Source organism: Ornithorhynchus anatinus, chromosome 5, assembly GCF_004115215.2.
Source record: "Ornithorhynchus anatinus isolate Pmale09 chromosome 5, mOrnAna1.pri.v4, whole genome shotgun sequence".
NCBI classification, from domain to species: domain Eukaryota; kingdom Metazoa; phylum Chordata; class Mammalia; order Monotremata; family Ornithorhynchidae; genus Ornithorhynchus; species Ornithorhynchus anatinus.
This window is the reverse complement of record NC_041732.1, coordinates 75,050,473-75,063,841: the sequence shown is the minus strand read 5'-3', so window position 1 is coordinate 75,063,841 and position 13,369 is coordinate 75,050,473. Positions and strand designations below refer to the sequence as shown.

At 48.8% G+C, this 13,369-nt stretch overlaps 1 protein-coding gene across 5 annotated transcripts in view; it reads left to right on the top strand.

The window, feature by feature from the left end:
- The first annotated feature begins 1,770 nt into the window (after positions 1-1,770).
- Positions 1,771-13,369, top strand: part of CCDC27 (coiled-coil domain containing 27) — a 31,372-nt gene continuing 19,773 nt past the window's right edge. For 3 of the 5 annotated variants that reach the window (XM_029066606.2, XM_029066605.2, XM_029066603.2), the window contains exons 1-3: positions 1,771-2,294; positions 5,588-5,717; positions 13,028-13,132. In XM_029066606.2, coding sequence (XP_028922439.1) covers positions 2,088-2,294; positions 5,588-5,717; positions 13,028-13,132 — 442 coding nt within the window. In that variant the 5' untranslated portion in view covers positions 1,771-2,087. The remainder of the gene's footprint in view (positions 2,295-5,587; positions 5,718-13,027; positions 13,133-13,369) is intronic. The other 2 variants (XM_029066604.2, XM_039912092.1) reach the window with 2 other exon arrangements.

Genomic DNA, 13,369 nt, shown 5'->3' with positions numbered 1-13,369 from the left:
TCCCCGAGCCATCCTCTGGGCCATCCTCCACGGCATCCTCCGGGCCATCCTCCGGGGCATCTTAGGGGCATCCACCAGGGCATCTCCGGGCCATCCACCGGGGCGTCCTCCGTGGCATCGCCGGGCCATCCTCCAGACCATCCTCCGTGGCATCCGCTGGGGCATCTTCCTAGACATCCTCAGGGGCATCACTGCGCCATCCATGATGCCTGTCTATTCGTTCTGTTTTGTTTTGTTTTATCAGTCTCCCCCCTTCTAGACTGTGAGCCCGTTGTTGGGTAAGGATTGTCTCTGTTGCCTAACTGTACTTTCCAAGAGCTTAGTACAGTGCTCTGCACACAGTAAGTGGTCAATAAATACGATTGAGTGAGTGAGTGAGTGAATGAATGAATGAATGAATGGGGCATCTCCAGGCCAATCTCCAGGGCATTGCCTTGTCATTCTCTGGGGTATTCAATAGTATTTACTGAGCACTTACTATGTGCCGAGCACTATACTGAGCGCTTGGAATGTACAAATCGGTGACAGAGACAGTCCCTGCCCTTCGACGGGCTCACGGTCTAGTCGGGGGAGACGGACAGACAAAAACAATAGCAATAAATAGAATCAAGGGGATGAACATCTCATTGAAACAAAGCCAGGTCATTCTCCGGGTATTGCTGTGCCATCCACCGGAGAGTTCTCCAGGGCATCCTCCACAGCGTCGTTGGGCCATCCTCCGGGGCATCGCCGAGCCACCCTCCGGGGCATCGCCGGGCCATCCTCCGGACCGTCCTCCGGGACATCCTCCGGAGCATCCTCCACAGCACTGGGGTGGATAGAAGGTCATCAGGATGGACACAGTCCCCGTCCCGCGTGGGGCTCACTGTCTAGGTAGGCGGGAGTAGGATTGAATCCCCATTTTACAGATGAGGAAACTGAGGTGCAGAGAAGTTAAGGTACTTGCCCAAGGTCACACAGTAGACAAGTGGTGGAGTTGGGATTAGAACCCGCATCATCTGACTCCCAGACTTGTGCTCTTCCCGCTAGGCCGCGTTGCTTTTCTGCTGATTGACTGACAAGGGATTGCAACGTGAATTCAGAAAGTGACTCGAACATAGATTCTTCAGCTCTCTTCAGGCAAATTGGCAGCAGCAGCAGCAGTAACGGTAGTTGTAGTAATAGTATTGATTAAGCAGTGGAAAGAGCCCAGGCTTGGAAGTCAGAGGTCATGGGTTCAAATCCCGGTTCAGCCGCTTGCAAGCTGTGTGATCACTTAGCTTCTCTGGGCCTCAGTTACCTCGTCTGCCAAATGGAGATTAAGACCATAAGTCCCAAATGGGACAACCCGATCCCCTTGTATCCCCGCCAGCATTTAGAACAGTGCTTGGCACATAGTAAGCACTTAACAAATGCCATTATCATTATTATTATTATTATTAAGCACTTATTGTGAACAGAGCATGGTACTAAGCCCTGGGAAAGAGTATGGAAGTGGTAATTAGTCACAGACCCTGTCCCTCAATAGGTTTCGTGCAACGAGTCCCACTGGACCTTCCGCCTCCTCTTCCTCCTTCATAGAATCAACCAGTCAGTGAATATGAATCATCAGTGGCATTTATTGAGCAATTTACTGTGTGCAGAGCACTGTACTAAGAACTTGGGAGGGAGCAATACAACAGAGTTGGTAGACACTTTCCCTCCCCATAAGGAACTTATAGTCTAGAAGGGGAATGAACGGGGAGTTTCTGTGGAAATGATTGTGACATCACACATGCACACACATACACGCACAGAAACAAACACATAAATTTCATTCGACGGGTCCCAAAAGGAGAGGCTGGTGAAATGCCTCTGGTTTAATCTCAGAGAGCAACGTGGCTCCCCATCTCCCGGATTCATTCCCTAGAAGGACTCCACGCCACAAGAATGCATCCAGTTCTTGAGCACGGAAATTTGTAGTCAGCTTCTCCCCAACAAGAAGGTCTTTCTGCCCGACAGAAATCACCCGTATGCACGCGTATGTCCTTGTCCGCGTATGAGTGGTGACATCTCTATTCATCGACCTTCTAGGCCTTTGAAACGGAAATCCCTGACTTTTGCTCCCAATGTTTTCTGGGAAGGTGAAAGAAGGGTTAGAATTCAGAAGGCAGAACAGGAGGGCGGAGAATGGGAGCGAAGGTTTTCGGATGAAGGGCTTTGGCAAGCTTCAAGACGTGGTCAACCGGAAGGGGAAGGCTCCGGATTGGAAGTTGTCACAGAACCGGAGCACCCTCAGCAAGTCTGCACAGGCGGTCACCCGCTTCTACAATGAGGTAGCAGCCCCGCCATCAACCCATCGCGGTCACCCCGGATCGCCTACCAGGGGCAGGACACCGGACTGGGCGCCAAATGGGAGCAGGGAACGGTCCTGACCACCTGAGAGAGTAATCATCAGTCAGTCGTATTTATGGAGCGCTTACTGTGCGCAGACCACAATACGATAGGATGGAGTGGGGAGAACCGTTCCCTGCTCGCAGCGAGCTTAGTCTGGAGGTACAACAGAGTATATATTCCAAACGCTTAGTACGGTGCTCTGCACGTAGCGCTCAATAAATACTATTGAATGAATGATTGAACAGAAAGCAGCACTGAGGAATTTGGGAGCGTACAAAAGAATCTAAGACTCAGTACCTGCCCTCGACGAGCTTTTTTTAAAAAAAAATAGTATTTGTTAAGAACTTACTATGTGCCAGGCACCTAGCAGCAGGCTTAGTGGATAGAGCACAGGCCTGGGAGTCAGAAGAACCTGGTTCTTAATCTCGGCTCTGTCACGTGTCTGCTGTGTAAACTTGGGCAAGTCATTTAACTTCTCTGGGCCTCATTTTAACCCATCTGTAAAATGGAGATTAAGAGTGTGCGCCCAATGTGGGACAGGCACTGTGTCCAACCTGATTGACTTGTACTATAGAGTTAATAGTGATGAGGCATAAACATTAATGGTAGGTGAACCCACATAAAGGCTAAGCGCAGCTGTGGATGGTTAAGAACTAGAAGCGGTGTGGCCTAGTGGATAGAGCACCAGCCTGGGAGTCAGAAGGACCTGGATCCTTATCCTGGCTCTGCCACTTGTCTGCTATGTGACCTTGGGCAAGTCACTTAACTTTTTTTAAATGCTTTTTGTTAAGCACTTACTGTCTGCTTAACAAACGAGAGAAGCAGCGTGGCTCAGTGGAAAGAGCCCGGGCTTGGGAGTCAGAGATCACGGGTTCAAATTCCGGCTCTGCCACTTGTCAACTTTGTGGCTGTGGGCAAGTCACTTAACTTCTCTGTGCCTCAGTTATCTCATCTGTAAAATGGGGATGAAGACCGTGAGCCACACGTAGGGCAACCTGAGTACCCTGTATAATAATGTTGGTAATTGTTAAGCGCTTACTATGTGCCGAGCACTGTTCTAAGCGCTGGGGTAGATACAGGGTAATCAGGTTGTCCCACGTGAGGCTCACAGTCTTAATATCCATTTTACAGATGAGGTAACTGAGGCACAGAGAAGTTAAGTGACTTGCCCAGAGTCACACAGCTGACAAGTGGCAGAGCCAGGATTGAACCCATCTACCCCAGCGCTTAGAACAGTGCTCTGCACATAGTAATACCGACACTATTATTATTATTATTATTATGCCAGAAACTATACTAAGTGCTAGGGTTGATACAAGGTAATCAGGTTGGACACAGTCCAGGTCCCATTTTACAGATGAACTCAGGCACAGGGGAGTTAAATGACTTGCCCAAGGTCATACAGAAAACAAGCGGTGAAGCTGGAATTAGAACACAGGTCCTTCTGACTCCCAGGCCCAGACTTTATCTACTAGGCCACGGCTCTTTTCTGTGCCTCAGTTACATCATCTCTAAAATGGGGATTAAGATTGTGAGGCCCAAGTGGGATATGGACTGTGTCCAAACTGAGTAACTTGGATCTACCGAACACTTAATACAGTGCCAAGCACATAGTAAGCACTTCACAAATACCATTTAAAAAAAAAGGTGGAGTTTAACTAGAGAAAAATCTCCAGGGCAAAGGGGCCATTTCAGAAGGTGTTTGAAGATGTCTGGTGGATTTCAAGAGGGAGGGAGGGAGCTTTAGGCAAGAGATGGAGTCAGAGGCAGGAAAAATCAAGAATGAGGTACCGGGAGATGGTGAGTTTGGGAGGAATGAAGAGAATGAGCTGGGGTGTAGTGTGAAACTCGCTGTGGGCAGGGAACATGCCTACCAACTCTATAATATTCCCAAGCACTTAGCGTGGTGCTCTGCACAAGTTAAGTTCTCAATAAATACGATTGATTGGTTGATTAAGAGCAATCTTAAGTGGACAAGTCACTTACCTTCTCTGTGACTCAGTTACCTCATCAGTAAAATGAGGATTAAGACTGTGAGCCCCATGTGGTTCAAGGACTGTGTCCAACCTGACTGCTTTGTATCTACCCCAGAGTTTAGATCAGTGCCTGCTGCAGAATAAGCGCTTAAAAAATACCATAAAAAAAAGAGAGCTAATAAGAGGGAGAGAACATATGGAATGCCTTAAAGCCACTGGGCAGACACTTGCTGTAGAAAGGAATGGACCACCTTGGAATTGTTTGAGGAGTGGCGAGATGTGTGCAGAAAAATAATGCGGACGGCAGAGTAAACACGGGCTGGATGAAGGAGAGGATGAAGGCAGGAAAACCATTGAGGAGACCGATAGAGTCGCCCGCCAGAATACAGTGAGGTTATGGACAGGGAATGTATCTGTTCATTATTATATTGCACTCTCCCAAAGGCTTAGTACAGTGCTCGGCACACGGTAAGCCCTCAGTAAATATGAACGAATGAATGAATGAACGAACGAATGAAAGTTTAGATCCAAGGGCTGATGAGGGACCGAGGAAGGAATGGATGGTAGCTGACCTCTGCTGGCCTTGGGAGCCTCTTAGCCAGTGGATTCTTTCCTGTCCCCTCCCTGAGCCTGCCGCCCTTTCCCCCAATCCCTCCCCAGATGCCCAAGGGTAGGAGTAGTCATTTATTTTATGGTATTTGTACGTTTGTATTGTCCTCTCCCTCTCCTGTCCTCTTAGTACAGTCCTCTTAGCACTCGATAAATAATTGACTGATAATCAGTTTAGTGCTTAGTATGTACCAAGTGCTGTACTAAGCACTGGGGTAGATACATAATAATTGGGTCAGACAACATCCTAGTCCCACGTGGGGAGGGAGAAGAGGTATTGAATCCCCATTTACAGAAGAGGAAACCGAGACTCAGAGAAGCTAAGTGACTTGCCCAGAGTCACACAACAGGCAACTAGCAGGGCCGGGATTAGAACCCAGGTCCTCTGCCTCTCAGGTGCCTACCGTGTCCAAGGCACTGTAACCAGCATGGGGAAAAATTAGAATTAGACATAATTTCTTGTGCCCGAGGGCTCAAAATCTAAAAATAGAGGGTCAGGGGTGGGAGTCGTACCGGACACATCAAGAAAGATGAAACAAAACCATTAAAGCAAAAAAGGCAAGGATAACGATAAACAAAGAAGAGCTTCCTTCCTCGGGATGTGGGGATGGGTCCCACGGCGGCCTTAACCTCTCCCTCTCTCCCAGGTGGAGAACCAACCAGCTTTGTCGTTGGCCGCGGGCTACAGGTCCCAGGTGCGGGGGCTGCAGAGAGCTTTCCTCCTGCGTCCCGGCTGCCCCAGGTTCAGCTCCAAAGCGACGACCACCGCCCAGTTTGGTAAGTGGTGGGTGATGAAAGATGGGGGTGGGAGGGAGGGAGTGGAAACTGCCAGTGGTCAGTTCTCCACTCACTCCTTCTAATAGCAATTATGGTACCTGATAAGCACTTACTATGTGCCCAGCACTGTTCTAAGCGCTTGGGTAGATACTAGTTAATCGGGTTGGACATAGTCCCTGTCCCAGATGGGATTCACGCTTTTCTAAGCCCTGGCAGAGCTAAGGGAAGATTTTACCCCTGGGTGGACACCTCTCGGTTTGTCATCGCACCTTAAGTTTGTTGAGCGTTTTTCTCGCTCCAGAATCCTTCTGCATCAACGTCACATATCATCAAAATATCCCTGGGTTTATAATCCCCATTTTACAGATGAGGAAACTGATGTTAAGTGACTCAATCATATTTATGGAGTGCTCACTGTGTGCAGAGCACTGTACTAAATGCTTGGGCAACTATAGGGGAAGCAGCGTGGCTCAGTGGAAAGAGCCCGGGCTTCGGAGTCAGAGGTCATGGGTTCGACTCCCAGCTCTGCCACTTGTCAGCTGTGTGACTGTGGGCAAGTCACTTAACTTCTCTGTGTCTCAGTCACCTCATCTGTAAAATGGGGATTAACTGTGAGCCTCATGTGGGACAACCTGATGACCCTGTATCTCCCCCAGCGCTTAGAACGGTGCTCTGCACATAGTAAGCGCTTAATAAATACCAACGTTATTATTACAACATAACCGAGTCAGTCAGTCATAGTTACTGAGTGCTTACTGTGTGCAGATGCTGTACTAAGCGCTTTGGAGAGTACAAAACAACAATAAACAGACACATTCCCTTCCCACAACGATCTTACAGTCTAGAGGGGGAGACAGACATTTATATGAAGAAATAAACGACAGATAAGTACCTAAGTGCCGTGGGGCTGGGAGGCGGGGGTGAATAAAGGGAACAAGTCAGGGCGACGCAGAAAGGAGAGTTGGTAGACACACCGAGCCTTGCCCACAGTGACTTTACAGTCTAGAGGATCGTACCATCCGAGGTCACCCAGCAGCCCAGTGGGATAGCAGTCAATCAACAGATAACATTTACTGAGCATCTACTATGTGCATGGCACTGTCCTACACCCCGGGAGATGACTACTGGGTGAGGAACATGGGCCCTGCCTCCCTGGGATTACACTCTTCGTGGGAGACGAGTGGGTACAAATCAATTCTTCTGATGCCAACCTGCTCTCTGGACCTTGATCTCCTCTGTCTCACCACCGATCCCTTGCCCATATTCTCTCTTAGGCCTGCAACTCTCACCCCCTTCATATTCGACAGTACACCACTCTCCCCACCCTCAAAATCCTCCTAAAATCACTTCTTCTTCCAGAGGCCTTCCCGGACTAAGCCCTCATTTCCCCTATCCACTCTCCCCTCCCGCAAGTACTCGGCAGTGTACCCCCTAAGCTCTTTGATACTCATCCTATCTCCACAGCCCCTAGGTAAGTGTCCTTATACTCAACTATTTCCCCTATGCCCCATCTATTTTAATGTCTTTCTCCCCCTGTAGACTGTAGACTCCTTGAGGGTAGGGCTACACCTGCCAACACGATCATATTGTACTTCCCCAAGAATTTAGTACGGTGCTCTGTGCACAGTAAAGCACTCAAAAAAATTGATTGAAAAGATTAAAGCTCACAGATATAAATGGTGGTATTTGTTAAGCGCTCACTATGTGCAAGGCACTGTTCTAAGCGCTGGAGGATACAAGGTGATCAGGTTGTCCCACGTGGGGCTCACAGTTTTAATCCCCATTTTACAGCTGAGGTAACCGAGGCACAGAGAAGTTAAGTGACTTGCCCAAAGTCACACAGCTGGCAAGCGGCCGAGCCGGGATTCGAACCCATGAACTCTGACTCCCGAGCCCGAGCTCTTTCCACTGTGCCACGCTGCTGAATGATAAATGAGGGGATTTATGTGGCTGTTGCTAGAAAAAGTATAAAAGGTAAATAGATGAATAAGAAAGTAAGTTACCCTCAGTCAAGAACGCACAAATGTTTGAGTGTATTAGCTCTCCCTAAGGGAAGACTTAATCAGGGTAGACTTCCTGGAGGAGGAGGAGAGCTTTCGAGAGAGATTCAAAGATGGGCATAGCTCTCCTGACTCCCAGATATCTGCCCTTTTCACTAACCCATGCTCCTTCTGGGTCCTCTTTTATCCCCTAGAATCTGGAGAAGCAGCACGTGCTAACGGAAAAAATACAGCCCTGGCAGAGGAGCTGGGTGCTAATCCTGGCTCTGCCGCTGGCCTGCTGTGGGACCTAGAGCAACTTCTCTGTGGCTCGGTTTCCTCTTCTTTTAAAAGGGGTTTCCACACCTGTTCTCCCTCCTACTTACAATGTTGAGTCAGGGACTGTGTCCAACCTGATTGTCTTGTACCTACCCCAGCAGGAGCAAGGAGCTGAAGCGGACCTCTTTGGGGCTGGGGGTGTTCAGGGAAAAAAGAGAAAGTCAGAGCTCCTCTCCCCATTCCCCAGCCTCCGTCTCCCTGAATGGAACAGCAAGGAGAGGACAGGAGTTCCCTGTGAGAGCTGACCCCTGCTAGGGGTGAGGGAGGTCCCCGAAATGATTAGATTCCCATTAACCCTCTGATGAGGTCACCTTTAATTTTGTTTAATTGTCTCTGCCTTCCCCATTATAGAGGGAACTCCTTGAAGGCAAGGAGCATAATAATAATAATAATAATGTTGATATTTGTTAAGTGCTTACTATGTGCAAAGCACTGTTCTAAGCACTGGGGTAGATACAGGGCAATCAGGTTGTCCCACGTGAGGCTCACAGTCTTACTCCCCATTTTACAGATGAGGTAACTGAGGCACAGAAAAGCTAAGTGACTTGCCCACAGTCACACAGCTGACAAGTGGCAGAGCCAGGATTCATGTCTTATCATCATCGATATCACTACTTATTAAGCACTTACTAAGTGGTGGTATTTGAAGCGCTTACAATGTGCCAGGCACCGTACTAAGCGCAGGGGTAGATACAATTTTATCAGGTAAGCACAATTCCTGTCCCACATGGGGCTCACAGTCTTCATCCCCATTTAATAGAAGAGATAGGCCCAGAGAAGTGAGATGACTTGCCCAAGGTCACACAGCAGACAAGTGGTGGAGCCAGTATTAGAACCTAGGACCTTTTGACTCCCAGGCCCACGTTATGTCCACTACACCATAATAATAATAACTGCGGTATTTGTTAAATGCATACTCTGTGCCAGCCACCATATTAAGTGAATTTAATAGAATTTAAGCGAATTTATTAGAAGTATATTAGAAGCAGCCTGGCTTAGTGGCAAGAACACGGGCTTGGGAGTCAGAGGTCTTGGGTTCTAATCCCGCCTCCACCACTTGTCAGCTGTGTGACTTTGGGCAAGTTACTTCACTTCTCTGGGCCTCCGTTACCTCATCTGTAAAATGGGGCTTAAGACTGTGAGCCTCACAGGGGGCAACCTGATTACCCTGTATCTACTCCAGCGTTTAGAACAGTGCTTGGAACACAGTAAGTGCTTAACAAATACCGCAATTATTAAGTGGTGGGCTGGATACAAGCAAATGAGGTTGGACACAGTCCCTTTCCCATAATGGGGCTCACAGCCTTAATCCCCCTGGCCACACCAGTGTTTAGCACCCAGTTGATGGAAGCAGCATGGCTTAGTGGATAGAGCAGGGGCCTGGAAGTCAGAGGACTTGGGTTCTAATCCCAGGCCTGCCATTTATCTGTTGTACGACCTTGGGCAAGTCACTTCTCTATGCCTCAGTTCCTTCATCTGTCAAATTCATTCAATCAATCACATTTATTGAGCACTTACTGTGTACCAAGCACTGTACTAAGCGCATGGGAGAGTCGAATGCAGGATTAAGAATGCGAGCCTCATGTGGGACAGGAACTGTGTTTTATCTGCTTAGTTTGAATCTAATCCAGCACTTTGAACAGTGCTTGACACATAGAAAGCGCTTTACAAATATCTTCATCATCATCATTATTATTAGAGAGATGCTTGGTTTCGAATTTTCTTTCCATTTGGGAGTTCCGTGGGTCTCCTCTGTTTTATGGAATGAAAGGACTGTCTTTACCCTGCTTGTCATTATGGCTGCATCTGGCTCATTCCGAAGTATCTATCAATCAATCCATCCGTCAGTGGCATTTATTGGATGCTTATTCTGTCTCAGGCACTGTGTTATACACTTGAGAGCATACACCTGAAGCAAATGTCACTATCCCTGCCCTCAAGGATCTTATACCCTAAGACAGATAAAGATCATTTACAATTAGTGGGAGCAGGAAGAAATGGAAGGATATAATGATGATGATGATGATGATGATAATAACAGTGGTATTTGCTAAGCACATATATGCTAAACATTTTTTCCAAGGACTTGGATAGATACAAAACAATCAGGTCAGATACAGTTCCTGCCCCACATGAGATTCACAGTCTAAGTAGGAGGGAGAACAGAGATGAGGAAACTGAGGCACAGAGAAGTTAAGTGGTCACACAGCAGAGAAATAGTAGAACTGGGATTAGAACCTAGATTTATGAATGACTGTATAAATATATGTACATAAGGGCTGAGAGCATAAATTCAGACATTTGACATGATTTGAAGTGGTGGGAATGAATCAAGGGAGGCTTTCTGAAGAAGGAGGAGATTTCAGGAAGCTTTCGAAAGGGGGAGAGTTGCGGTTGGGTGGATTTGAAGAGGGAAGGAATTCCAGGCACGGGGATCAGAGACAAGACCAAGCAATCAGACAACCAGTGGTATTTATTGAGGGCTTACTTTGTGTGAAGCACTGTACTAAGAGCTTGGGAGAGAACCATACAACAGGGTTGGTAGACACATTCCCTGCCCACAGTGAGCTTTCCATCTAAAGGGGGAGATAGTCATTAATAGAAGTAAATAATATGAGGATGAGTAAATAATGCTGTTGGGCCGATGGTGGGTGAAACCAAATGCCCAAAAGGTACAGATCCAAGTTAGATGGGGACCTGGGGAAGGGCAAAGGGAGCAAGTTGGGGTTTAGTGGGTGAAGAGAGCTGATATATAAAATGAGGAGAGCTGTTGGGGGAGCACGTGAAGAGAGATGATATATAACGTGAAGAGAGCTGTGGGGAGAGCAGATGAAGAGAGATGATCTATAAGATGAGGAGAGCTGTGAGGGGGAGAAGGTGAAGAGAGCTGATATATAAGATGAGAAGAACTGTTGGGAAGGGGGAAAGGTGAAGAGAGCAGATACATAATGTGAGGAGAGCTGTGGGGAGAGCAGGTGAAGAGAGCCGACATAAAAGAGGAAGGGGCCAGATGAGGAGAGCTGATATATATAGGATGAAAACTGGCAGGGGTGGGGAAAAGGTGAAGAGAGCAGATATATAATGTGAGAAGAGCTGTGGGAAGAGCAGGTAAAGAGAGCTGATATCTAAGATGAGAGCTGTGGGGCGTAGAAGGTGAAGAGAGCAGATTTATTAGATGAGAAGAGCTGGGTTTGGGGGGAAGGTGAAGAGAGCAGATCTATTAGATGGTATCTCCCTACTACCCTTCCTTTCCAAAATCTTAGAACGAGTCGTCTACAATCGATGCCTAGAATTCCTTAACTCCCATTCTCTCCTAGACCCCCTCCAATCTGGCTTCCGTCCCCTCCACTCTACCGAGACTGCTCTCTCTAAGGTCACCCGTGACCTCCTTCTTGCCAAATCCAATGGCTCCTACTCCATTCTGATCCTCCTTGACCTCTCTGCTGCCTTTGACACTGTCGACCATCCCCTCCTCCTCCATACCTTATCTCACCTCGGCTTCACGGACTCTGTCCTCTCCTGGTTCTCCTCTTACCTCTCTGGCCGATCATTCTCGGTCTCCTACGCCGGAGCCTCCTCCCCCTCCCATCCTTTAACTGTTGGAGTTCCTCAAGGGTCAGTTCTCGGCCCTCTTCTGTTCTCCATTTACACTCACTCCCTCGGTGAACTCATCCGCTCTCACGGCTTTGACTACCATCTCTACGCAGATGACACGCAGATCTACATCTCCGCCCCTGTCCTCTCCCCCTCCCTTCAGGCTCGCATCTCCTCCCGCCTCCGGGACGTCTCCGCCTGGATGTCGGCCCGCCACCTAAAACTCAACATGAGCGAGACTGAGCTCCTCATCTTCCCTCCCAAGCCCGGTCCGCTCCCAGACTTCTCCATCACCGTGGATGGCACGACCATCCTTCCCGTCCCGCAGGCCCGCAATCTCGGTGTCATCCTTGACTCGTCCCTCTCGTTCACCCCACGCATCCTATCCGTTACCGAGACCTGCCGGTTTCACCTCTACAATATCGCCAAGATCCGCCCTTTCCTCTCCACCCAAACGGCTACCTTACCATTACGGGCTCTCGTTATATCCCGGCTAGACTACTGTGTCAGCCTTCTCTCTGACCTCCCTTCCTCCTCTCTCGCCCCGCTCCGGTCTATTCTTCACTCCGCTGCCCGGCTCATCTTCCCGCAGAGACGATCTGGGCATGTCACTCCCCTTCTTAAACAACTCCAGTGGTTGCCTATCGACCTCCGCTCCAAACAAAAACTCCTCACTCTAGGCTTCGAGGCTCTCCATCACCTTGCCCCTTCCTACCTCTCCTCCCTTCTCTCTTTCTACCGCCCACCCCGCACGCTCCGCTCCTCTGCCGCCCACCTCCTCGCCGTCCCTCGGTCTCACCCATCCCGCCGTCGACCCCTGGGTCACGTCCTCCCGCGGTCCCGGAACGCCCTCCCTCCTCACCTCCGCCAAACCGATTCTCTTTCCCTCTTCAAAACCTTACTTAAAAATCACCTCCTCCAAGAGGCGTTCCCAGACTGAGCTCCTCTTCCCCCTCTACTCCCTCTGCCATCCCCCCTTTACCTCTCCGCAGCTAAAGCCTCATTTTCCCCTTTTCCCTCTGCTCCTCCACCTCTCCCTTCCCATCCCCACAGCACCGTACTCGTCCGCTCAACTGTATATATTTTCGTTACCCTATTTATTTTGTTAATGAATTGTACATCGCCTTGATTCTATTTAGTTGCCATCGGTTTTTACGAGATGTTCTTCCCCTTGACGCTGTTTATTGCCATTGTTCTCGTCTGTCCGTCTCCCCCGATTAGACTGTAAGCCCGTCAAACGGCAGGGACTGTCTCTATCTGTTGCTCACTTGTTCATCCCAAGCGCTTAGTACAGTGCTCTGCACATAGTAAGCGCTCAATAAATACTATTGAATGAAAAGGAGAGCCAGTGAGGGGAGTGTGCCACAGTAATCTGCATCTCTTTCTCAAACTCCTCAGATCCCTCCATCTCTTCGCTCTCTGACCTGCCCACTAGCGGGAACATCCGCTTCGAAAGCTGGGATATGGTGGACGGGCAGCCTACGACCATCGAGCCGGTGACGGGTAAGAGGGCCCACAGGGTCAGGAGACCGCCCCAGGACCGGGCAGGGGTGATGCCCTCTGGGAGACTACCTAGCTCACTAATATCTCATGTTTTTCCCCCGAAAAAAACCTACCACATGATTGTGAAGTTGACAAAGAATTCATTGGCAGAAGATGGCATCTAGTGGACTTACAGCATCACTCTGTCACTAGATTTATTCCCAGGAAACTCAGTTTCTTTTTTATGATACTTGTTCA